At 34.6% G+C, this 26414-nt stretch overlaps 2 protein-coding genes across 2 annotated transcripts; both read left to right on the forward strand.

The window, feature by feature from the left end:
* The first annotated feature begins 356 nt into the window (after positions 1–356).
* On the forward strand, positions 357–6399 carry LOC121219581 (V-type proton ATPase subunit a3). The gene is made up of 18 exons (XM_041097996.1): positions 357–696; positions 815–859; positions 1085–1207; positions 1283–1390; positions 1583–1693; positions 1784–1957; positions 2170–2307; positions 3000–3107; positions 3419–3526; positions 3630–3778; positions 4013–4166; positions 4270–4430; positions 4529–4735; positions 5008–5191; positions 5276–5359; positions 5492–5688; positions 5778–5837; positions 5948–6399. Exons 1-18 carry the CDS (start codon positions 556–558, stop codon positions 6150–6152), a joined length of 2457 nt encoding a protein of 818 aa, XP_040953930.1. The 5' UTR covers positions 357–555; the 3' UTR covers positions 6153–6399.
* A 3409-nt stretch (positions 6400–9808) lies between these two features.
* LOC107922337 (transcription initiation factor IIF subunit beta) lies at positions 9809–16894 on the forward strand. Its single transcript, XM_016852332.2, has 6 exons — positions 9809–10363; positions 10628–10736; positions 15582–15712; positions 15812–15886; positions 16002–16151; positions 16478–16894. Exons 1-6 carry the CDS (start codon positions 10169–10171, stop codon positions 16595–16597), a joined length of 780 nt encoding a protein of 259 aa, XP_016707821.2. The 5' UTR covers positions 9809–10168; the 3' UTR covers positions 16598–16894.
* Positions 16895–26414: the final 9520 nt, after the last annotated feature.

A 26414-nucleotide genomic window follows, 5' to 3' on the forward strand; every position in this document is an offset into this window, starting at 1 on the left:
TGTTGAGAGCTTCATTTATTTATTTTTTATATTTTTGAGTTATTTTAACTAGTAAGACTACAAATTTATACCAAAGGCCCTAAAATTAGAGGAGGGCCAGTTACCTTCCCAAAAAAAAAAAAAAAAAAAAGGAGGGCCAGTTGACGTACGTCTTGACTTTTTATGGACCACCGTTGGATATGACAACCGACTAGAGACCGCGTTTTAAACATGGAATAGAAGAGGTCTCATTAAAACGACACCGTATAGCTACTTTCAATTTTCCTGCCATTTTCAATTTTCCTTACCGAGCACTCAAAAAAAAAAAAAAACAGCGCGTGAAAATGACGGAAGAACGGAAACATTATAAACGGGAAAGAATAAAAACGAGAAACGAGCAAACCAGCCGAACATCCCCATTCACCAGTAGTCGTGAGGCGCCAGAGGATCGATCTCCGGCCAATTTTCTCCGGCTACGAAATTCCTTGTACATTAATTACGCATTTTTATGTAGATTTAATTTTTCATAAATAATATTAATTGTACTTTTAAAGAATTCTTTAGATTTTTATAATAATGGGAGGGGGAACGCATCGTCCGACGATGGATCTGCTGCGATCGGAGCCAATGCAGTTGGTGCAACTCATAATCCCGATTGAATCAGCTCATCGCTCCATTTCTTATCTCGGTGATCTCGGCTTCTTTCAATTCAAAGACGTTAGTTTCTTCCAATTTCTTGATTTTCTTTTTCGAATTTTTAATTATCGTTGAAAATCTTTAGATTTAATATGTTTTACGTTCGCCTATTTTCTTTTAAAAATATTTTTTCTTGCAGCTTAATTCAGAGAAGAGCCCTTTCCAGAGAACGTATGCTACACAGGTCAGCCTTTATATTTTACAATTTTAATTTATTTTCATGAGATTCTGCCCTCAAATGGCAGTTTTGAATCCTGATTTGAAATCTTCATTCTCAAAAATGTGCACATTTGAAATTAAAAGATAATTTTGCTGAAAATAGTGGAATTTTAGATAAGAAACTCTACCTTGATATCAATTCATAATGATCTTATAAATCTTCTAAATGCTTGGATATTCTGTCATGCAGATCAAGAGATGCGGGGAAATGGCACGCAAGCTACGTTTCTTCAAGGAACAGATGACGAAGGCTGGTTTATCACCCTCGACTAGATCTGCTATGAGTGATGATGTTGATTTAGATAACTTAGAGGTAATAATGGATACTTTCTATTTTAACAGTTTTATTTATTATATGGAAACACAACTTTATATGTGGTATTTGTAGGTGAAACATGGAGAGCTTGAAGCTGAATTGATGGAGATGAATGCAAATCATGAGAAGTTGCAACATAGTTACAATGAACTAATAGAATATAAGCTAGTTGTCCAGAAGGTATGCTAAAATTTCATGCATTATCTGGTTATTAAAGCAGTAGAGTGATTAGTTATTTCCCTCTTTCTGTACAAAGGCTTATCACCTTTCTTTAGGCAGCAGGTGTGAAAATTGGTTTATCACCTCGCTTTCTAGAAGAAGCCTTATGATTCTGTAATGATTGATTACTGTGGTATTGTTTTCCTATTTCAGGCTGGTGAGTTTTTTCACTCAGCTCAAAGCATTGCTGCAGCTAAGCAGAGAGAAGTCGAAGCTCAGCAAAGGGGTGAAGGATCCATTGACAGTCCATTATTACTGGAGCAAGTATAGTTTCAGCTTGGTCATTTTCTATATTAGTTTTATCTGATGCCTTTTATTCCTCTTTGCTGATGCTTAGGGTGTTTATTTTTGTAGGAAATGGTCACTGATCCATCAAAGCAAGTTAAGCTGGGATTTGTTACTGGTCTTGTCCCAAGAGAGAAATCATTGGCTTTTGAAAGAATTCTATTTCGGGCTACCAGAGGGAATGTCTTCTTGAAGCAATCTGTACTTGAAGGTTCTGTGACTGATCCTGCATCTGGGGAGAAGGTTAATTCCTGCATTTACCATTGTAGATCCAGAATTTCTTAGTCTTTCACTTACTTTTGTTTTCATGCTTACTTTTGTTTAGTTCTTTCTTCACTCATTAGATTTGTTTGTTTGATATCGATTTGCAACTTGTGCCTATGAGTGTGTTTTACCGAAATCATCTCCTGTTAATCAAAGTTAAGAACCTTTTACCATTTTATTTGCAATTACAGGCTGAGAAAAATGTGTTTGTTTTCTTTTACTCTGGTGAAAGGGCGAGGATCAAAATTGTGAAAATTTGTGAAGCTTTTGGAGCAAACAGATATCCGTTCATAGAAGACCTAAGCAAACAATTTCAGATCATTACAGAGGTATGCTTTACATGATTGTGAAATTGCAGAGAATCAGGGTATCATTTAAATGGAATTCGAAGCTTAAGGATTCTGCAAGCAGTTTGTTGTTACTTTCACTTTTTGTTTATATGTATCTCTTTTGTTCTCTCTCTCTCTCTCTCTCTCTAGTTGTTTTGGTTTGAAAGGGGTTGGGGTTGAAACAATTATGATGTAATGGAAACCACCAATCAGTCTAAATCTATATCTGCCCTTGCTCATTGAGAGGTTTTTTTTAATTTGTCTGTTGGCCTGCATTGATTTTTTTTACTTTATTTTAATTCTTGAAGAAGTTTAAATAATATGTTGTCTTTGGTTAACAGAATAGAAGGCAGAGCCAATTCTAAAGTTGTGCTGAAACAAAAATAAGCACATTGAGAAGGGGTAGTGTTGTTGGAAGGAAACTATTTATATTATAATAATTAAAGATGATAATAAGTTAATGATATGCTTAGATCCTGAACATAGTAGCATTCAAAAGTTGCACTTTTCTCTATCTCTCTCTCCAATGTTTGAACATAATGCCAAATCATTGCTCTAACCTTTCATGTGAACATTTTAAAAGTTATTAGATTTTTTGCGTACTTTTATCATTTTAATGTGCGTATGAAATGGGTATCTGGGTATTAAGTTCTTGTCAGATAGGCTGAATTTTTAACCCCTCTTATATGCAGGTGTCTGGAAGACTTGAAGAGCTTAAAACTACTATAGATGTTGGACTTGTGCACCAGACCAACTTGTTACAGACAATTGCCTATCACTTTGAGCAGTGGAGCCATTTGGTTTGTTGAAATTGATTTTATTCCTTCTTTTCTTTAAAGCATATGCTTCTATCTATGTTTGAACGTCATATCCGTACAATTGCATGTCAGTTTCTGTGGCTGGATTTAACCTAAGAGGTGGAAGAATGAACCCCAAAATCTGACCAAAATACCAAACCCAAGATATTTTGAACCTGAAATGATTGGAACCCAAAATGGCCTAACACAAAACTGCTCAAAACTTGCAGTTTGCCTCCTCTATTTAACCTTATTAAGTTCCTTTGAACTCTATGTTTTCTTAACTCACTCAACGTTTTTTCTAATTTATGTAGGTGAAGAAAGAAAAATCCATTTATCACACTTTGAGCATGCTCAGCATAGATGTTACAAAAAAATGTCTTGTTGCAGAAGGTTGGTGCCCTGTTTTTGCAACAAACAAGGTCGGTTTTTTGAACCTGTAATCCTTTCTTCTCTGCTGCATGGTATTCCTGCTTAATTGCAATAATAAAGTTGAAAAATGATTATCTACCCTTGATTTTGCAGATTCAAAATGTGTTACAGCGGGCAACTGTTGACAGCAACTCACAAATTGGGACCATATTTCATATTCTCCAGACAAAGGAATCTCCTCCTACCTATTTCCAAACCAACAAATTTAGTTCTGCTTTCCAAGAAATCGTGGATGCATATGGGTTAGTCAATTTGATAGTTGCTGCTATTGCATTCAAGAAGATAAGCCGGCTCTGTGGAATTCACAATATCTTGGTTCTGGCAATCCATGTCCCTAACTCCTCAGTCTCAAAAGAGATATTTTCTTCTTAGTTTAGACATTCTATTGCTATTGCATATTTACTTGGGTTGTTAAAATGCCATTTCTAAATGAAATTATCATGGAAAAGAACTGACCTGAGTTAATATTATTGCAGGATTGCGAAGTATCAAGAAGCAAATCCTGGTGTATTCACAATCATCACATTCCCTTTCCTTTTTGCTGTTATGTTTGGTGACTGGGGCCATGGTATATGCCTGTTTTTGGCAACATCATATTTCATAATCAAAGAAAAAAAGTTTTCTAGTCAGGTAACTTGTGAATAGCTTCCTTGTAATTTTGGTCTTCATGTTCTTGGTAATTGTACTGTTTCTTGTACTTATTTTATTTTAATTTTCTTTTAACCTAAAACAGAAACTTGGAGACATCACTGAGATGATTTTTGGTGGTCGCTATGTTATTATGATGATGGCATTATTCTCAATCTACACAGGATTGATATACAATGAATTTTTTTCGGTCCCATTTGAACTGTTTGGGCCCTCTGCTTATGGATGTCGTGATCCTGCTTGCAGGTAGGTAGTTGTCTGTATGATTGGAGTATACGGAGAGAACCTGAAAATTTTTTGTCTTTCCTTTCTGTATTACTTACATTCATCTCTTTGCTTTGCAGAGATGCTTCTACAGCAGGCTTAGTAAAAGTATGTGCCACTTATCCTTTTGGTGTGGATCCTAAGTGGCATGGTACTCGGAGTGAGCTACCATTTCTCAACTCACTGAAGATGAAGATGTCAATTTTGCTTGGAGTAGCTCAGATGAATCTTGGAATCATTTTGAGTTACTTCAATGCAAAGTTTTCGGGAAATGAACTCAACATTCGGTGAGTCACAACAATTGCATTTGTAGAGTACTTGGCAAAATGCTTATCTCAGTTTAAATACTAAGAAATTGTTTAACCAAAGAAAAAGAAATTGAAACTGAAAAGAGGTTACTAGTGACGAACATACCTGTGTCTCAGTGTGCCCTGGCACAACGAGCAAAGCTTTTTTGTTAATTATATCATTTTTGAAAATGTGTTATTGTTTGTTGCCTTAACAAAAATATAGTGATTTTGACTAATGTGTTTATTCAATAAATTGAAACATTGTTTAGGTACCAATTCCTTCCCCAAATGATCTTTCTGAACAGTCTGTTCGGATACTTGTCACTCCTCATAGTTGTGAAATGGTGCATTGGTTCTCAAGCTGATCTTTATCACGTGATGATATACATGTTCTTGAGTCCTACAGATGATCTTGGTGAAAATCAACTTTTCTTTGGTCAGAAGTTCCTCCAGGTTTAGTTCTGTATTCCTAAATTTGCGAATGTTTTCTCTTGCATTATTTGACATCAGATTTATGGATTTTGTGCTTTTTGACAGATTGTATTACTGCTAGCGGCTCTAGTTGCTGTACCGTGGATGTTATTTCCAAAGCCTTTTCTTTTAAAGAAGCAACATGAGGAAGTATGTGGACAGCACTTTCTGTTTTTTCCACTATAAACAATATCTTTCATTGTATAGCCCATGCTTTATAAAGTTCAACTGGTTTCCATTCTTCTATCAAATGCTTTAATATATAATTTCTTATTGATGTAGAGGCACCGTGGTCAATCTTATGCCCTATTAGAAAATAGCCTCGATGAGTCTGATGAAATGGAAGTACGTCATGGTTCCAGTAGCCATGAAGAGTTTGAGTTCAGTGAGATCTTTGTTCACCAACTTATACACACTATCGAATTTGTGCTTGGAGCAGTGTCGAATACAGCTTCATATCTGCGTTTATGGGCTCTTAGGTAGATTCTAACCACTTGAAACCTTCAAGTCCCTTGCAAAGAAAGGCCTCTTTGACTGCATCTGATTTGTTTGATTTTACATTTTACAGCCTAGCCCATTCAGAGTTGTCAAGTGTATTTTATGACAAGGTTTTACTTTTGGCCTGGGGGTGAGTACGGAGTAGTCTACTTTTCTCCTCAAAACATTTTCTCTTGCATTAGTAAGTATTTTGAATTTAATTAAAAAGGACTGATTATTATCATTTGCTTTCTTTTGCAGATTCAACAATATCTTCATTCTTATCATCGGTATATTTGTATTTATATGCGCAACAGTTGGTGTGTTACTAGTGATGGAAACCCTCAGCGCATTCTTACACGCTTTGAGGCTTCATTGGGTTGAGTTTCAGAATAAGTTCTACGAAGGAGACGGTTATAAATTTCAGCCATTTTCATTTGCATCACTTGATGCCGAAGATGAATGAAAGAACAAACACAAAGGAGTATTAAAAAATACATTCCCTTGGTCCTATAGGTAGGGATTTAAACTCATATTTTAGAGGTTCTGTATATGAAGTGGTGAACTTGTTTGTTGGGATTAGAGAAGACAAAGGCTTTGTTCACGTTCCCCCCCGCTAGTCAAAGTTGTAATTTGTTAACATAGCCATTGTGTTTCCACATTGGTGATTGTTGTATGTCTGTTAATTGGAAGAAATGAATAATTTTGTGACACTTTTCTTTTTTGTATCATGCAATGTAATTTAACAGTCGATTGATAGAGGTTTTTTTTTTTCTTTGAAGACAACGAGCAAAATCAGTGATATTTATTTGTTTATACAAGAACCAAACATGATACCTACAATAGCATGAACCTGCAAATATTATGCAATAATCAAATTAATGTTTGGATCCAGCCATTGGTCCGCCCTATACAAGTAACCATATGAGTGCGATGTATTTTTATTTTTTTTGGTAAATGTAGAAAATCACTGGTATTTAAACTATAATTATTCTAGGCACTACAAAACCATCTAAATCTTTATGTAGAATTTGAAAATTTTCTAAATCTTTATGTAGAATTTGAAAATTTTCATTAGGTGGCTGTGGGAAGACACTAAAACTCAGTTCCAAATTAAAGGTCATGGTCGCCATACTATCTGCTAGTCAATTTTCTTCACGAAACACATGTTTGAGATCAATATCTCAATCACCAACAATCTTTCTTTTGACATTTCGTAGAACAGCACTGTCGTAATTCATCTCACTCTTTTCACAAACAAGGTCTAATGTTGCCAACCTATTTGTTTTTAAGATCACTCATCTTGCCTCCATCTTCCTTGCTAATATCAACCCATCATGGATACCCTGTAATTCAACCTTGATAGTGATGCATATCCTTATATTTCTTGTAAATCCTGAGTGTTAGACACCATTTTCATCTCTGACCGATCCTCTATCTACTGCAAAACCACGCTTGAGTAGTCTAGCACTATCTGTGTTCACTTTGAGCCATCCTGATTTAGTGCGCTACCAACAAATATGCTACAATATCTTCTCTTTTCCCCTGTTATCTTTTCCGTTTGTACCTTGAGTCGCATCACAAAACTCTAGACTTAAAGCGTTGCCTTGTCCAGCGTGCTTTTCCACTCAGAAAAATTATCATTGAAGATAACTTGATTTCTTCGCAGCAATAGGCTCTAGCATGCCACCCCAAAAAACACCTCCCAGTTTTCATCATTGAGCAAAGTATTCCGACCTTGATAAGTTTACATGAACCCAATCAGCTAAGGCCTAAGAATTCATTCAATTTGCCACTCTTCACCACTCAACTCCAAAGGTCAGTCGTTGGCAAACATTTTCGCAAAACATGATCTATGTTCTCCAATCTGGCTCCACATTGATTAAACGAAGGGTCTATTGTAATATGTCGTCTCTATCGTTCCGCATTCGTTAGCAATTTTCATGAACTACAAGCCAAAGAAATACTCTCACTCGCTGTGGCCCCCTAATCTTCCAAATCACCTGCCACCTCTTATAAATTTCTTGATCAAATTCCTCGCTCAACAATTCATATGATGACTTAGAAGTGAAGACAGTTCCTTTGTTTCATTTCCAACCAGGTTTATCCTCGAACTCATCATTCGCCATAGGTTGTTTAACTGCAGTAATATATGCAACAGAGGATGATGGCAACATGCTTTTTAAGACATCCATATCCCATTTTCCTTTATTGTTAACCATACTATAAACTAGCACAGTTTCATTGGGTAGCAAATCCGGATTCAAACATACCATATTCAATTTCCCATGATTTTTTATTTATTCATCTCTCCAAAAATCAACAACCTTACCATTTCCAACATTCCAAATTACACCATCCCTGACAGTTTCCCAGACTTTACTCATTCCTTTCCATAACCGCGATACATAATTTGTGTGCAAAGTTTGTGGTACCTTTTCAACACATTTATACTTGGTACGAAGAACTTGGATCCAACGCTGATTCGATTGTTGAATAAGGTTGAAACCTATCTTCATCAAGAAAGCATCATTTTGCTTGCTCAAAATTTTAAATCCCAGTCCACCACTTTTAATTGGTTTGCACACTTCTTCCCATTTAATTAGACTAATCTTCCGTTTTTCATCCGTGCTCCCCCACACAAAGTTGAGGATTATTTTCTCCATTTCCTAGCAAAGACCTTTTGGAACAACGATTGATTTCATCACATAAATAGGTATGACTGACACTACCGCTTTAGCAAGTGTAATTCGTCCAGCCAAAGACAAAGCACTCGTCTTCCAGCCGACTAACTTTTGTTTCATATTGTTGATAAAATACTGAAAAGTAGCCTTCGTGACTCGTCAATGAAAAATGGGGACGCCCAAATACTTCCCAAGATCTTCAGCAGAATTATAGTCCAATCCTCCACTTATCAGATCCTTCATTTGATTAGAAACATTCTTCGTGAAATACATAGTAGTTTTCTCATTGCTCACTCCGTTGCCAGAGAAATTGCAAAACGCTTCCATCACCTGATGCACCACCATCATTCGAATTGGCAAAGATTCATTAAGCACCATTTTATCGTCATCATTTTCTCTATGATCTCGAATCTTAACTTCTTTGTTGCTCTTTCCAGATTCAAAGACAGAGGGGATCCCAAACGCTCAAGGCTCATTTTCTTTTTTGATAGTTGAATTCAATTCACTAATTTTTTTTTAAAGTAGCATTTATGCTAATTTTTTAATACGATGTATTTAATAATCTTGAAAACTTTTGCCCAAAAAAAATTTTCAAAAACTAAAATAAAGAGAATGGATTGTAGCAAACTGTGATTTCAAATTATTTTTATCTCTTTCAAAATAAAAGAATGACAAATTTAATTTTTTTTTCTAATTTTCAGCATTTTCTTCTAAAAAAATTTAAAAGGATAAAGATGATAATCATACAATACTTTTTCTAAAACAAATACGATATAAGTAAAACACATGTTAATTTTTTAATTAGTTTGTAAAATTAAAATATTTTCATGTCGGGATGAATTGAGAAAAAATTCGAATATGATAGGTTGTAATATGATCCGATGCCTCATCCATCCTTGAAATATTTATAAAAAAATCCTTAATATATAAATATAATATATATCTCCGTACATATAAAATTATAATTTATTATTGTTAAACTTAAGTAGAATATTCTTAGCTTTAAGTTCTATGACGATTTCAAAACCATGTGGATGAGAAATTTCATTAGTTCCCATTTTTTTCTATAGACAAATTATAAGTCGTAACTCTAGTACATTTTTATACTTTTTAAATCTAAATTTATTTGATAAAAAATTTCTATTTTTGATGATTAGAAAATGTAATGTGTTTATTAATTTTTATCTAGGACCATATAAATTAAACATCTCAATTAAGTTTTAAGTTTAAACTTAAAAAATTAATCTTATTTATTCTAAAATAAAAATAAAACATTTTTTTTATTTATTTCAAAAATAAAACAATTAAATTTAATTTAATTCGGATGTTTCTTATTAAATTTCTAAGTTTGGGAGGGATTAGTTAAACTTAAAAAGGAGTTTTTCCTCATCCCAATTCTCAGATTTTATTTAAAATTTTATTACTTAAATCTGATGTTGAATAAAAAAATTGAAAAATAGTGGACTCGATTCAATCTGAGCTGTCCTGCCCATGAGATCCGGACAGGCTTCAACCTCAGCTAAATTTTCTCTCTATTTTTGATACCATTAGGCCCATTACTAGCTTTACGACAAATCCGGTTCCCTAAATTCGTTCCGTGCGGTTCGTCAGGGTCCAATTCATTCCTCAACTCGTAAATTTAATACCGTGAATGAACAAAAACAATTGCTGTCAGTCTTCTGGCAGCAAAAAGTAGAAGAAACTGACCAAGGAAATTTCCAGGCTCTGCCAAATCTGCCTTGCTGGTAAACGTGAAATAAGAGGAATTTTGATCAGTTCGCAGAGGAAGAGCTTGAAGATGGACGAAGATCACAGTAATAGCGGCTTTTTGGAGACTGGAAAAGCTGATAGATCGGTTTGGTTAATGAAGTGTCCGGTCGTTGTGGCCAAACCATGGAAGAGTCAGACCGCTTCTTCTTCCGATTCACAGCCTGTCGCCAAGGTTGTCCTCTCTCTCGACCCTCGCAAACCCGATGACCCTTCTTCTATGCAGGTACTCTAACCCTAAACACTTGAAGATGATAGTTTTTTAACCCTGAATTCGCAACTTGGAACTCTTAATTACAAGTTTTAGATAATACCCCTTTTTTATTAATGGTGAATTGGCTCTTTAATTGTGGTAAAAGAGGTTTCTTGGTTATTGATTCTATAATCTACCAAGTAAAAGATTTGAATGACATTCTTGTTATACGTTTTAAGTTGTATTATTAGTTCTGTTGTTTTCTTATTTCTCACGAGTTTATCAGTTGATGATCAGTTTACTATGGAGATGGCTGGATCTGAGATTGGAAATATGCCAAAGAGTTACGCCTTGAATATGTTTAAAGACTTTGTTCCTATGTCCGTTTTCTCTGAAACAACTCAGGGTAAGAATTATGGTTCCTTTTTTCTTTTGCTTCTCAAGTATTCATTTGTGTGTTATCTAATTCAATCCCTTTTTGTTGTCACTTTGTACGGTAACTTGAAGTAACAATTTACCTCAAAATGTGGTTTTCTTATAAAAACTACACTGGGAGTGTTTCTTACTTTCATGATTTAGTGAATATTTTCTTAGATACATGGTGCACTTGTTGCTGTATAGCATTGAGGGTTTAATCAGAATAATGTGCATATTAGGAATTGGTATGCTGTCCACAAGTTAATTGTGAGTGTTCTTTTTATTCGTAAAAAGATTATGAGGGGAGACTATGTATACCTTTAAATGCATATTTAGTATATTTTTGGAGTTCTTTAGTGAGCATATTGAATGTGTGTTGTGAAGAGCATTTGATTGGTTTAAGGCGGAGCCTGTTCAAGGACTGCAACTCTTTCTAAATGGATGGTGCCAATTAGTCTATTTTTTATGGATGCTTAGTAGCTGTTATGTAGGACTCTTAGGAGAAATTTTTAGGTAGGGCTCTTGGAATAAAAGAAGTTGTTTTAAGACTCTTAGAATAAAATTTGTGTTTGGTAGGACTTTATTTAGCTTGATATGCTTTTTTAAATTATTGTAATCTCCATTTCAAGGGACGATCAATAAAACAAAAGCAAGCAAAATTTTTATCAAAACCCCTAAAGAGATATGGGTCTCTCCTATGAGTCTTAAGGTTTCAGTCTCTCTTTGATGAGCTGAACTATTAATTTGAAATTCACCGAAGTAACAATTTGGTATCAGAGTCAATGATTCTCAACAATGGCAAAAAAGTAGGGGGCAGAGTGGTGAGAAGAAATATGCAAGGAGCTTGATTATATGTGAACAAGAAAGCCTTTTCTTATCTCTCTTCCGTATCCTCTACATCAAACCCTCCTACACCATCTCAACAAAAGCCATGGCGGTCACAGCCAACTTCAGTCCCCGGTCTTATTCATTAATAGCTTCTAAATTCATATCCTACAACCCATCCTTTTCATTAAACCTGATCCAGAAAACCTTCAATCTAGACAAGTTTAATGGGTCTAAAGTTGATGTTTTACCTAGTAAAATGGATATTGGAGATGATAGAGACTCAATTGCTAGTCCTATTGTTACAAATGTGTAGTTTTTTTATTACTATGGACATGCTTGGGTTTTTGGAATTTGCAGATGTAAAAAGCTTAGCTTAGTTATTTTTTTAAAATTGTTATTGCTGGTGAGAAATTTGAAATGGCGCTGACAAACGAGAAGTATAATGGGTCTAAAGTTGATGGTTTACCTAGTAAAATGGATATTGGAGATGATAGGGACTCAATTGTTAGTCCTTCTATTGTTACAAATGTGCAGTTTTTTATTAGTATGGACATGTTTGGGCTTTTAGGAGTTGCTGACAGGAAAAGCTTAGTTGTTATTTGGTAAAAACACCTCTCTAGTCCCACTCAATTTCGATATTGAGCAAATTGGTCCCTCTTAAAAAAATTTAATCCCTTTCAATTTTAAAAGTGAGCAATTAAGGACAATTAATTACGGTAATTAATGTTTTTCATCAATTGTAAATAGTTTTGATTGATATAATAACAAATTAAGCTCTTAAATTTTGTCAATTTGGTATTGATTCTAAAAAATTTTCTGAAAACAAATGTATAAAACTTTTAAAAATCTAGAAAGTTCAAAAAGAGTATTATAAAAACTTTAGCTTTAAATATTATATCAATAGATTTATAAAAACTAATCACATTAATTTTTTGGCCAATTTTACATAATTTTCTGAAAACAAATGTATAAAACTTGAAGCATGTACAAAATAAGGTAAGTAATCACTACAACCCTAATTGACAGCCTAATTCACAATTATAATCCCTAATATCATTCAGAGAATCACTACATTATACCGTATCATGACACTCCCCCTCAAGCTGGAGCGTATAGATCAGTGCTCTTAGATTGTTACATATATGCTCAATCCGAGGTTTTCTATGAGATTTAGTGAGAATGTCAGCTAGCGAATAGTTAGAATTAGCAAAACTAGTAGCAATGCATTTTAACAAGGTCTTTTGTTTGACAAAGTGATAGTCTATCTCTATGTGTTTTTTCCTTTCATGAAACACCGGATTTGTAGCATTATGAAGTGCTGCTTGATTATCACATATTAACTTCATTGGGTTATCAACCTTACATCTTAACTTCTGAAGTTGTTTCAACCAGATAAATTCACTAGTGACTAGGCTTCTATACTTGACCTTTCGACCACATCTTGCTTTTATCTTTTTGATGATAATAAGATCCCTCCAATGAAGACACTGTATCCTGAAGTAGACCTATCTGAGGAAGATCTTGCCCAGTCTGCATTCGAATAGCCAACTATTTTTGTGTCTTATTTTCGTACAACAAACCTTTTTCAGGAGCACCTTTGACAAATTAAATGATGTGTATTACTGCATTCCAATGACTATCACATGGAGCTTGAAGAAATTGGCTGATCCCACTCATTGGAGAAATATCTGGATGTCTGATAGTAAGATAATTCAATTTCCCAACCAACCTTCGTTGTTGGCTAGGATATTTTAGGGGCTTCCCTTCTCTTGGAATAAGTTTGACATTGGGATCCATTGACGTATCAATAGGTTTTCTATCCAGCATCCCCGTTTCTTCCAATATATCCGACACATACTTCCTTAGAGAGTTAATAATGCCTGTGTTTGCTTGTGCCACTTCAATACCCAGAAAATATTTCAAGTTTTTCAAGTCTTTAGTTTGAAAGTGTTCTAAAAGATGTTCCCTGGGTTGGCCCATCCTTTCTTAATCATCACCTATGATAGCAATATTATCCACATAAACAACCTGATAAATGCCCTTGCCCTGAGTGTTAAGATGATAGGATATAGAGTGGCTGCTTCACTACTTTTCATCCCAAATTGTTGAATGACTACTCTAAACCGTCCAAGTCAAGCTCTTGATGGTTGCTTTAAACCATACAGAGATTTCCTCAATCCCCATACTAATCTGGACTTCCTTTGAGCAACGAATCCAGGCGGTTGCTCTATATAAATTTCATCATTTAAATCTCCATGTAGAAAATCATTTTTAATGTTGAGCTGATGAATAGTCCAATGATTCATTGCAGTAAGAGAGATCAAGAGGCGAACCAAGGTGATCTTGGCAATCGGAGAGAAAGTTGGTCTATCTTTCTATCTGAACTGACTTTTAACTGTGTATACTCATCGACATCCAACAATATTTTTTTTTTCTGATGGTAAGAGAATAAGATCTCATGTGTGGTTAGCATGAAGAGCATGTATTTCTTACGCCATGGCTTGTTGCTATCCAGGATTAGTCTTTGCTGCACTAACAGTTTTAGAAATGGAAATATTGGATAAAAATGAGGTGAAGACATGATAAGTGGGTGATAGTTGGTGATAACTCAAAAAATTGTAAATCGGTTGAGGATTTTGAGAAGAATGAATACCTTTTCTGAGAGTAATAGGTGGAGTGTTTTCTTCTGTTTGAAGCATTACTATAGATGGAAAAGATGTTAGCGTAGAAGATGAGTAACTGGGAACATCTACCTGACTTGTATCTGTAGAAGAAAGATTAGGAGCATTTGAAGTGAAGCGATGAGAATAAACTTGAAGAGGTTTAGGGGAAGGTGTATTATTAGCAATGGAAATATGGGAGCTAGAGCATCAACAATGTCCATTTCGGTTAGGGATGGAGGGGAGAAATATGGAGTTGCCTCAAGAAAGGTTACATATGTAGAAATACAATATTTGCGAGTAATGGGATCATAACATTTGTTTCCCTTTTGATGCTGAGAATATTCTAATAAGACTTAGTTGATAGTTTTGGGAAGAAATTTATCTTTTCCTGGTGCATTGTTATGAAGAAAACAAGTACAACCAAAAACTTGGATAGAAATAGGATAAGAAGGTTGACCAAGGAAAATAATGGAGTGCTTGGTTTTGTAAGATAGAAATCATATGGTTAATCACATAACATGCATAGCATCCCTTAAAAAATTGACGAGGTATTTTGTTATGAATAAGTATTGTGCAGTTGTTTCAATAAGGTAGCGATTTTTATGCTTAGCTACTCCACACTATTGTGGGGTTTAAGAACATGATTATCGTTGTGGACACTTAGAAGTTATGTAGAACTCTAGGAGAAATTGTTAGGTAGGACTCTTAGAATAAAAGTAGTTTAGGACTCCTAAAATAGAATTTTTGATTGATAGAACTTTATTTAGTTTGATATACTTTAATTCTTGTCATCTCTGTTTAAAGGGATGATGAATAAAACAAAGGCAAGCACTATCAAAAACCCCTAAGAAATGTGAGTCTCTCTAACTAGTCCTAAGGTTTCAATCTCCCTTTGATGAGCTGAACTATCAATCCCAAATTCACGTATGTAACACAAACTCTTTCTAAATGTCAAAATATGGTTTTAGAATCTTTTTGTTCTCAATGAGCATGTTGAAATCAATTGTGTATCATGAAGAAAATTTGATCAGTTTTAAGTTGAAGCTTTTTCAAGGAGTGCAGCTTTTTCTAGAATGTATGATGCTACTATATCACCATTCACCGATGCAAGAAAGGGTGGGGGAACATGCTTAGAGGCTATTCTAGGAAGTTACTACACATAACTATTGGAAAATAAACAATCCGCAACTTTGGTGTGCTGTGTTGCACAATAGGAGCTAATGCATTATTATGTCTATTTATGGTTGTGATTACTTCATCTCTCTCTCTCCCTTTGAGGGAGGGGAGGTTGAGAATTTCATTTGTGCTTTTATTTAATATATATATTGTTATTCTCATTATAGGTAGGGTTGCAATGGAAGGAAAAGTTGAGCATAAATTTGACATGAAACCACATGAGCAAAACCTTGAGGAGTATGGGAGGCTCTGTCGTGAAAGGACAAATAAGTCCATGATAAAGAACAGACAAATACAGGTAGGTTAGTGAATATACATTGGGTTGGCTCTGTGGTATTTTTATTTCAAGTTATTATGATGCAAACATGTTACTTATGTCTCTTAATGCATTTTAAAGGTTATTGATAATGACCGTGGAGTGCACATGAGGCCGATGCCTGGAATGGTTGGTCTGATTTCATCCAACACCAAGGTACTTAAAGATGTGCCTAGAGAATGATATTAGCCATTTTTTGCTCTTAAATGTACACAAGTATTGAATTGGGAGTATACATTGACAATTCTTATTTTCAATTGTCCCTGTGCAGGAAAAGAAGAAAACAACGCCTGTTAAACAACCAGAAATGAAAAGAACAAGAAGGGATCGTGGGGAATTGGAAGATATAATGTTCAAGCTGTTTGAGAGACAACCAAATTGGGCTTTAAAGCAACTTGTCCAAGAGACAGATCAGCCTGCTGTAAGCCTCTTACCTTACATTCTATCATCTTGTCATGTTTACCTCTTTGTTTGAGCTGTGTTTCTTCTTCCTCTTCCTCTTCCAACTGAATATATCTTATGGTCTGTAATGGTAATTTTTTGTTGCAATTTTTAATTTTACCCATGTATAAATTGCAATTTGTTTTTAAAATGAAAGGACTTATTGCCAAGAAGTTGTAGACTTCTCTTTCTGGTGATTTATATTCAGCAATTCTTGTTTTTACTTTATACAGTTATGTCTGGATGTGATTTATTAGTAGGTAGTTCATATGTGTGTGAAATTTTTTTGCTTTAATCTCTTTGCAGCAATTCCTTAAAGAGATACTGAATGAGCTCTGCGTGTACAATAAGAGAGGCAGTAACCAAGGAACTTACGAACTTAAGCCAGAGTATAAAAAATCTGTGGACGACACAGCAGCTGAATAGCTTACGTTTACCTGTAATTTACTTTTCTTTTATTTCTAATTTTTTTTCTCAATTAAAGGGATAGTCTAAAGGAACCCCTCATGAAGAGGATAGAGAGTAATATTCAGCTTAAGAACCAGTGATTTAAGGGGATAATAGGTAATTTGTTTGGGGAAAGGAAAACTTGGCTGCAGGACCTCTAAAGTCCAATGGTGCAATTCAAACATTCTTCAATGATATCAAAGTTGGGGACTAAGGGGGCAAGTATATGCAGAACAAAAATCCTGATCAATAAAAAGGAATCATATTCTATCGTGATATCCTTGTGTACTTTGTTTGAAATGCTGCTTGCATACCAACTGCATTGAGATTATTTTTCTCTTGCTAGGATGTTTCACCTTTTGTTTCTTATGTTTGTATTTACCATCAAAATGATACATAATTATTTCTTAAGGCGATCAGTGAACTGTCTCGAAGTTGGCTTTAAATCTTCGAAAACTCCATGATGGCTAGATGATGTTTATGTGTATATGGATATATAGGAGGTGGCAATTGCTTATAGACTTTAATTTGCTTAGAAAGGCTCCACTTAACGGCTCAGTTGCTCAAAATTTGGAAGGATTCCTGTATTAACTGATTGCTGAATGTTATGTCCAATGCCCCTGTTTTGCATGAGTTTTATGATTATTATATGTTTGTGTATATGTGCAGGGAATAAATGAAGGATTACAAATACTGGTTTGTAAAACTAATTATTAGATATCATTTTTCGTGAATAAAATCTTGCATTTGGAGCACGATATTATTATTAGAAAGTGAAACTTCAGTAATCATGAGGTGACGCATAAGAATTTGTAATTATTTGGAAGTTGTAATTTGCATTGTAATTAAATGGTTGAGTAATTTACATACATGCTGCATACTTATGATTGGAAAAAATTATTTATTTTTTACATCTGAAGATTTTAAGCAACAATTTAGTAGAGTGGATCAAGTTGAATATCAATCAAATAAGGAGTTATTTGAAGATTTTATCTGGTTGTGTTAATTTATAAAATGAGATCTATTTTCTATAGAAGTGCAATTCTTGTAATATTTGATTATTTGATGCCATATGGAAGTTTTATTGAAGCATAATTCTAGCGATATCATGTTTACACTAGTTGAATATTTGCAAGCTCACAATGCTTATTTAAAAAAGGTTTGTTTACTTGATTATGAATTTGTCAGGAACTTGTTTTTTAGTGCAATTATGTTCTAAACAAATTGTTTCATGTTTAGGTTGTAACTAAGTTTTCTAGGGGAAAGTTTTAGTTGAGAGAGTGATCTTAGTTGATTTATAGGAGTAAAATTGTAACTTGAAGAGTGAGTTGAATTTAAATCATATCTTGTATTGTTGATTAATGTTGGTTTACTCTTTGCATAAGGCTTCACAAATGTAGGAAAGGTTTTTCTAACTGGAGAACCAATGATTGTGTGCATATTTATTTTTACTCTTTCAATTGTTATTAAGTTGCAACTTAACTAATAATCGATAAGTAACTCAATGTCTACAATTGGTATTAGAATTAGCAATTGATTAGTTAGGTGATGATTTAGCTATTGAATTGCTTAAGAGGGAATAAACTTCAATCTCTAGACTTCTTATGCTTGATGGCTTTAATTATTGCATATTAGAAGACTAAGATGAGGACATTTATTAAATCAATAGATGAGCGAGTTTAAAGAGTTGTATTGAATGGTTAGGGGCCTTGTACAATTTAATCTTAGTGGCTTGCTAATTCCCAATCTAGAAATCACCTAGACCATTAAGAAAGATAAGTTGACAAATGCAAATCCAAAAGAATTCAATGTCATATTCAATAGTGTAGAACCAAACTAGCTTAGGAGAATTCCCAAATGCTCAACTATGAGATAACCACAACAATTTCAAAAACAACTCATTAAGGCATTAATACATTCACCGCGTTTTTGCTCTTGGCGAGGATTATTGGAATACTAAGCTTGTCAGAGAGGTTTAAAAGGTATTCACTGGATGATTTATGATCAAAGTGACTACTATAGAAAATGCCAAAGATGCATATTAAGGATTGATGAATTTATTGGGTTCCTACAAACCTTTGAGATGAATATTGAAGAGACTAAGAAAAGTAACGGTAAGGTATAAAATAATAATGCACCACAAGATGCATCCTTAGTTGCAATTAAAGGATAAAATACCATTAAGGATTTGAAATAGTAGCTAGCCCTTCTTAATAAAAATTTAAATAGCGCATTCAAAAACTAGCTAGGAAGAGCAAAAATTTTTGAAGGAGGTTGTAACTTTAATAAAGGCAAAAGAAAGATAGTAGTAAGCAATGAAGAAGCTTGTAAGGGGAAAAAGAAAGACATTTAGTGTCACAATTGCTAGGGTCAGGGACACATTCAAGCCGAGTGAATAACCTGGAGCGATGAAGATTCTTCAAGTAAGATAGAGATGAAGAAAACTTGAGAAATTATGAGGCTTGTACTTTTCAAGTTGTGTCAACAGTTGCAACAGACTCGGAGAACTAAAGCAACAACAATGCCAAATCTATGAGGATTTTATGGGCATTTATAAGACAATGCTAGATAATGAGGTTAGGCGTGACTAACTAATAAGAACTTACAGAAGCAAGAGAACTAGAAGCTTGGAAAAATGATCCAAAAGGAAGACTACTTTCTAAAGTTGACAAACTTGATGCAACGAAGAAAGAGTTGACAACTACTCGATCTATACTAAAAAGGCCAGAATCAAGAAGCAGAATGCTAGGCAAAATTCTAACCATCGGAAGAAGAGAACTAGGCAAAGTTGGATTGGGATACATTGACGAAAAAGAATACGACAATGAATCAACAGTTCTTGTCAAAGCTTAAGGAGTTGTAAATCAACTTGAATGCTCCAAGAAAATTGAAATTGTTCATAGTGAAAGTCACTACAAAAATAATGAGAAAATTGTGTGACATTCTATGGTAACCAATGTGTTACAGGTTCCTAAAAGATTTTAGATAAAACAGGCAGTTGCATCTTTGGTTGCAACTCAAGTTGCAACTAACATAAGGTAGAAGGAAAAACTTGTTTGGAGAAGAAAAGATCAAAGATGTCTCATTGTTGCTTATCGATCCTTGAAGGCTACCATTGAGCATATTTGGTACTTTGATAATGGGTGTTCTTGGAACATGATTAGAATAGAAGTTATTCCAACAATTTTCAATAAAACCATGAAACCAAGTTAACCTTTGGTGATGGTAAAAAGGGAAGAATCATTGAAGAGGGAGCCCTCACCCAAATTATGTTTCTTGTGGAATGATTGAAAGCTAAACTTAATTAGCTCAACCAACTTTGTAATCGATGTATGTTGGTGAATTTCACAAAGGAGAGGTGCAAGGTAATTGGTAAATAAGACAAACTATTTATGAAGGATGTCAAAACGTTAAACAATTATTATAGGCTAATTGAACCTATTACTTGTATAGGTAATTATTCAAGGTTCACTCGGGTGAAGTTTTTGCAAAAGAAATTAAACACCTTTGGTGACTTCAAGAAGTTTGTAACACTCTTGACATCCTTCGGAATATGAACAGTATTTAAGTTGACAGGTGTTCGAAATTTTTGGAGTACACAAAGATAGAATTATTAATGTTAGTAGGGAAGGTAATTGGATATTATAAGAAATTAAAAAAAAGACTTGAATTTAGGAAAATTAATTTAAGCAATAGACTAAATTGTAAAAAGTATGAGAACTGTCGGGCTATAATGCAAAAATTAGAAATAAAAAATTACTAGATTAAATGAATGAGAAAAGGGTGAGGATTTGGAGTGGAATTTTTCCATAGAAGTTTAGAAAGGAGTGGATGATGTTGAAAGTAAATAGGTACTCAGAAAGGAGTGGATGATGTTGAAAGTAAATAGGTATCATACATCTGGCATTGAGATGATTGAAATTTTATTAATTAAATATTAAAAAAAAACAAAGAAGAGAAAGATGAGTACATAATTTTAGTGCATAGAAAGATGTAGAGAGAAAAAAGAAAAATCTATTCATTATCATATTTCAAGCTCCCCCCTCACTTCTCTCCCTTCATTTTTCTAAGTTTTGATTTTCTTTCATTTTAGCCCCTCTTTCATTTTCAACATGTTTTCAAAACTTTAAACTCTAAAACTTCTTCAGATATTTTAGTAAAATTAAGAGAACAACTCCATAATAAGCTTATCATCTTGTAAAACTAGCTAATAGTCATTTTGGAGGAGAAAGAAAAGTGAAGAAAAATTAAGGATTTTGAGTAAGATTAAGATAAGGATGATAAATTTTATTGTAGGACTTCATATTTATCTCATTAAAATGCATGTAAATAGCATGTGATTTTTGTTTTGATATTAAATGTTGTATATGTATTGTGTTAATGAAGAGAATGAGAAGAGAAGTGAAGAACAATTTGGGGATAAAGGCAAAAGGGTGGTCGAGGAGTGAATAAAGAAGAAAAAGATTTATTCAATCATTTTGTTATAGGTATATTAAGAAGTTTATTTGCTTAAATAAACCCTAAATAGAAAATTACAAATTGGTTTGTAATATAATGGAAATTATTTACCTATGAAAATGATGATTGGTTTTATGAAATATTTAAATATGAAATTGCATTTTTGTTATGAATCGGAAAGTGTATGCGTAGTGAATTTGATGAAAAATGAATAAATTGTAAAGAGTGTAAAATTTAGATAAGTGAAATAAATATTGATATGAAGTATATAAATGAAATGTTAATTGTTGATGAAATAGATGCTACGTGAAATTTAATGATTATTAACTTTATTTAAACAAGGGCTAAATTGTAAAAATAAAAAAATTGAATTTGCTTTATTTGTTGAGAAAATGAAAAAAAAAGGGTATAGTTTAAATGTCCAAGTAAACAAAATGAGAATTAGTAGGATATAAATGGAATGTCATTAAGAAAATTACTATGTGCGCTAGTGATAGGGGCACTATAACACCCTAAACCTGACCTATATGTTATGGCTAAATTCGGTGATGTCACAAAGAATTGGTCTTCTGAAAATGGAATTGTCTCATCAAACCATTAACATTTCATAATTTACATACATTTATAATTTATTGAAAACACCAATTAGTTAGCTCTTTTGCCAAAAACTTATTACAGCGGAAGCCTTGAAACCGTTATAGTTAAAAAATGCAGTCGTGTTTTTAGAAAAACCTTAGTTTGCGTAAAACCATCATTTTACAGGAAAAAGTTTTGTTGAAGCATGCATATTATCGAGTAACGAGACCAAAACGAACAATTAAAAGTCCATACAGTCCAGAAAGTCCCATGAATTACAAACTTTCAATTGAAAACCAAATATTAAATAAAACCATAAATGAGCAAGTTTTAACAGTTTACGGTTAAGTGGTCACTGCTGAGTCTCTGCTGCACAATCCGCTTAAGTCTGAGGATTACCTGAACAGAACAGACAAACAGATGTGAGTTTTCGTAAACTCAGTGTGCAACCCAACAGAATTAGACATGCAAAACATACAGAGTTATACACACAGTCAGATATAGTCTCAGATTCAGATTAAGATAGCAGAAACAGATATGTAAAGTCCTACCCCCATCCTTTACATACCAACTCTAACCATCCCATCACACCATATGGGGTTAAAAACACCCACCCATCTTTACACACCATATCGTTCCATTACGACACATATCAAATAATATGCAGACAAGCCGCTCAGGCGATAACGCTATACAGAACACTTCCTCCACATATACCAATACCACCCCAAAATAGTTACAGAAATCAGATACAAAATTTACAGATTAGACATGTTCAACATGTTTAAGTACAGATATCAGGTATACATATAACAGATCAGACAAACATGCTTAATAGAGTCCTACTCAGAGCATATTATCAGATTACCAGTTCACTTAAACTAAGGTTTGGTTAACCTTTACCGGCTCTACGGTAGGCCTATAGTCGATCAGAACGACCCATGCAACCCTAAGGAAAATTTCATAAAAATAGACCCCACACGCCCGTGTGGGCCCACACATCCTAGCCCCAAAACCCACACGCCCGTGTGGCCTACACGCCTAACTTGGCCTAGCCCGTGTAGCCCACACGGCCACAATCAAGTCACCACATGATTGTGTCCTGCGCACAGCCACGCCTTCGTCGACCACACGGCTGTGTCCTCACACACGGCTAACTACACAAGTGACCGTACAACTATGTGGTGTCGACAGTTTGCAATTTTGATTTTCGCTGAAACTCGATTTCCAGTGTAATGGGTACACTTATGATGTAAAAGTAATATCGAGCCCTCCGGAACGTAAAAACAGAATACCCACAATGAATTTAGCCATCGATTAACAAACCCCTAAAATCTAAACCGAATAATGCGTACTTACTTACCGTTTACACCCCTGTTCACTCGCACAGATTCGATCGTTGAAAAAAAACTGTTGTTTCCACCACTTCTCCTACGCAAAAGATACAACAAAGATTCAACCTTCAGAAACCAAACGGTAAAAGAATGCAAATGCAAGCCCACTTACCGATTACACCAAAACCAAACGTTCGAAACGCACAAAAACAAGGATTAGAGGCAGAGGCAAAGAATGGAAGAAAAGAATTAAATCCTCCGTTAAAGAGTAAATGAGAAAAAACAAAATTAGGGATTTTTCTTTGTTTTGGAAGATGAATAACGTCAGAAAGAAACAATGATTTTTGGGAAAAAACATTAAAAATAAAATAAAATCAGATATGATAGCATATGCCCAGATTTTCTCAATCAAAACTACCCACTACTTAGAATTCTAATACAATTGAGTAAAAATAATACCCACGCTCGCGTAGGAATTCGAACATTGGACCTCCAACACACCAACTCCATTACCACTCAAATCAGCAGGCTCATTCTAATAAGAATTCACAGAAAATTTTATATAAGCCCACTCCACAAGGGTAAGGCTTAGATTAGAAAAGTAACAAAATTTGGTAAAGTAGAGACTTGAACCCAAGACTTCTCACATACACCCAAAACACTCAACCACTGAAGTAGATACGCAGTTGTGTCAAATATTTATAGAAATAAAAATAAATTATTCAGGGCGTTACAACTCTACCCCCTAAAAGAAATTTTGACCTCAAAATTTACCTGATCAGAACAGATGAGGATACTACTGACGCATCGAGTCCTCAGGTTTCCACGTGGCTTTCTTAGTGCCATGATTCCGCCACAGAACCTTTACTAACAGTATGGGCTTCCTCCTCAGAATTTTAACATCTCGATCTAGAATCTGAACTGGCTCCTCTTCAAAAGTTAAATCCGGTCTAACCTCAATCTCCTCAACAGAGACAACGTGAGATTGATCACACCTATACCGCCCCAACATCGAGACGTGAAAGACATTATGGATACGGTCAAACTCTAGAGGTAGCTTCAACTGATAAGCGACTGGTCCCACATGCTCCAGAATTCGATACGGCTCAATAAACCTAAGGCTCAACTTGCCCTTACGACCGAACCTCAGAACTTTCTTCCACAGAGAAACCTTAAGAAACACGAAATCCCCCACAGAGTACTCAATATCACGTCTCTTCAGATTAGCATAAGATTTTTGTCTATCAAAAGCTACCTTCAGACAATCCCGAATCGGTCTAACTTTATCTTCGATCTCAGAAACCAACTCAGGACCCAAAACCCGACGCTTACCCAACTCAGTCCAACATAGCAGAGTACGACACTTACGACCATATAAAGCCTCGTAAGGTGCCATCTGAATGCTAGGCTGGAAATAGTTATTATAGGCGAACTCAACTAGAGGTGGATAATCCTCCCAACTACCTCGTAAATCAATTACACAGCTCCAAAGCATATCCTCTAGTATCTGAATCACCCTCTCAGATTGACTATCGGTCTGAGGATGGAATATAGTACTAAAGTCCAATCTCAAACTAGAGCCTCGTGCAATTTCTTTTAGAACCGAGAAGTGAAGCGAGAATCTCTATCAGAAATAATCGAAACAGGAACCCCATGCAGTCTTACAATCTCGGAGATATACAGCTTCGCTAACTTCTGCAGAGAAAAGTCTGTCTGAACTGGAATAAAATGAGCAGACTTAGTCAATCGATCTACGATGACCCAAACATAATCCTTCTTAGTAGGTGTCAAGGGCAACCCACTAACAAAGTCCATCATCACACGTTCTCATTTCCATAAGGGAATCTTAACTGGCTGTAACAAACCCGAAGGCAACTGGTGCTCAGCCTTAACTTGCTGACACGTCAGAAAATGAGCAATGAAATCCGTAACCTCACGCTTCAAACCTGGCCACTAGTACAGCTCACGAAGGTCGTGATACATTTTATTACCACCGGGATGCATGGCATAAGGGCTACTATATGCCTCCCTCAGAATTGACTACCTCAAATCCGAATCATTTGACACATAAATCCGACCTCGAAAACATAGTACCTCATCATTATTCAGCCCAAAATCAGAAGTACTGCCACTCTTAATCCGATGAAACTGCAAACCAAGAGACTTATCCCCTAATTACTTATCCTGAATCTGATCAATCCAAGTTGACCTTGTAACACCCCCATGCCCAAAACCGTCGCCGGAGTCGAGCTTGAGGGGTTACCGAACATAATTTATCAAATTAAGAACTTCAAATCATTTGTTCCTACATTCACAGCTTTCTAGCTACCCGCGTCACAGTTACAAGAAAAATCATATCTCGAGTTACGAAACTCGAAATCAAAATCCGTAAAGTTTCAATAAATCTAGACTCATATATCTATTTAATAATTTTTTTCTAGAATTTTTGGTTGGGCCAATTACTACAGTTTATTAGTTAAAGTCTCCCCTGTTTCAGGGTTCGACTGCTCTGACCTCTGTGTATTACAAATCATATATCTCTCTATACAGAATTTTAATGACTATGAGGTTTGTTTCTCTTAAAACTAGACTTAATAAAGGAATCTGTAAATATAAATAAAAACTTCTAATTATTTTTATAAAATTTATTATGAATTTTTAAAATTAGAACAGGGGATCCAGAAATCACTCTAGCCCTGTTTCACAAAAGTTTAAGTATCTCATAAAATATAATTTATATGCCTGTTTTGTTCAATCCAAATGAAAATAGACTCATTAAGCTTCAATTTCATAACTTACTCATCATTTAGCTTCATTTATACTATTTTTAGTGATTTTTAAAATTCATGTCATTGCTGCAGCAATATTCTGTTTTAAGGCAAGTTTCATCTTTTCATGAGTTGTTATGAACTAGATAACCTATTAAACTTCCATGATATCAAACATGATCTAAATTTAACCATCTCCATGACTTATCAATAACAAACATTTTCTCAACCAATCATGGCTATATCATAAAATTATTTACACAAAATAAGTATATTGCTATACATGCCATACTTAAGTTTTACAAGTCATTTACCCAGATGAAAGTCCTTTAGATAGTGTGATTGAACCTTCGACCCGTCCCGATTCCCGAGCTGGCTTGTTCAAAACTACAGTAAATAAAGAGGAGGGAGTAAGCATAAATGCTTAGTAAGTTCATATGTAAATAACAAGTAACATAACAATACAAATATACCAAACAACTTTAGCATGGTATCACCAAAACATATGTCATATTTCTAAACATCATTCATCATCTTGCCACCTTATCGTTGTTGTATCTATTATCAACTCGAGGGTTAAGAACATACCTTTCCAAAGTGTCCATTTCAAAACACTTACCAATACGTCGCTTGCATCTTAAGTGTTCTTTCATTTCACTA

This window comes from Gossypium hirsutum, chromosome A01 (assembly GCF_007990345.1).
Source record: "Gossypium hirsutum isolate 1008001.06 chromosome A01, Gossypium_hirsutum_v2.1, whole genome shotgun sequence".
In the NCBI taxonomy this organism is placed as follows: domain Eukaryota; kingdom Viridiplantae; phylum Streptophyta; class Magnoliopsida; order Malvales; family Malvaceae; genus Gossypium; species Gossypium hirsutum.

What these genes read in the sequence shown, in the direction of transcription:
- LOC121219581 (XM_041097996.1), top strand. Translation starts at nt 556, where the DNA reads ATGGGAGGGGGAACGCATCGTCCGACGATGGATCTGCTGCGATCGGAG. An exon ending in GTCCATTATTACTGGAGCAA is followed by an intron (nt 1,694 to 1,783) that starts GTATAGTTTCAG and finishes TTATTTTTGTAG; the next exon opens with GAAATGGTCACTGATCCATC. An exon ending in TTGAGCAGTGGAGCCATTTG is followed by an intron (nt 3,108 to 3,418) that starts GTTTGTTGAAAT and finishes TAATTTATGTAG; the next exon opens with GTGAAGAAAGAAAAATCCAT.
- LOC107922337 (XM_016852332.2), top strand. Translation starts at nt 10,169, where the DNA reads ATGGACGAAGATCACAGTAATAGCGGCTTTTTGGAGACTGGAAAAGCT. An exon ending in ATGACCCTTCTTCTATGCAG is followed by an intron (nt 10,364 to 10,627) that starts GTACTCTAACCC and finishes GTTGATGATCAG; the next exon opens with TTTACTATGGAGATGGCTGG. An exon ending in TTTCTCTGAAACAACTCAGG is followed by an intron (nt 10,737 to 15,581) that starts GTAAGAATTATG and finishes TTCTCATTATAG; the next exon opens with GTAGGGTTGCAATGGAAGGA.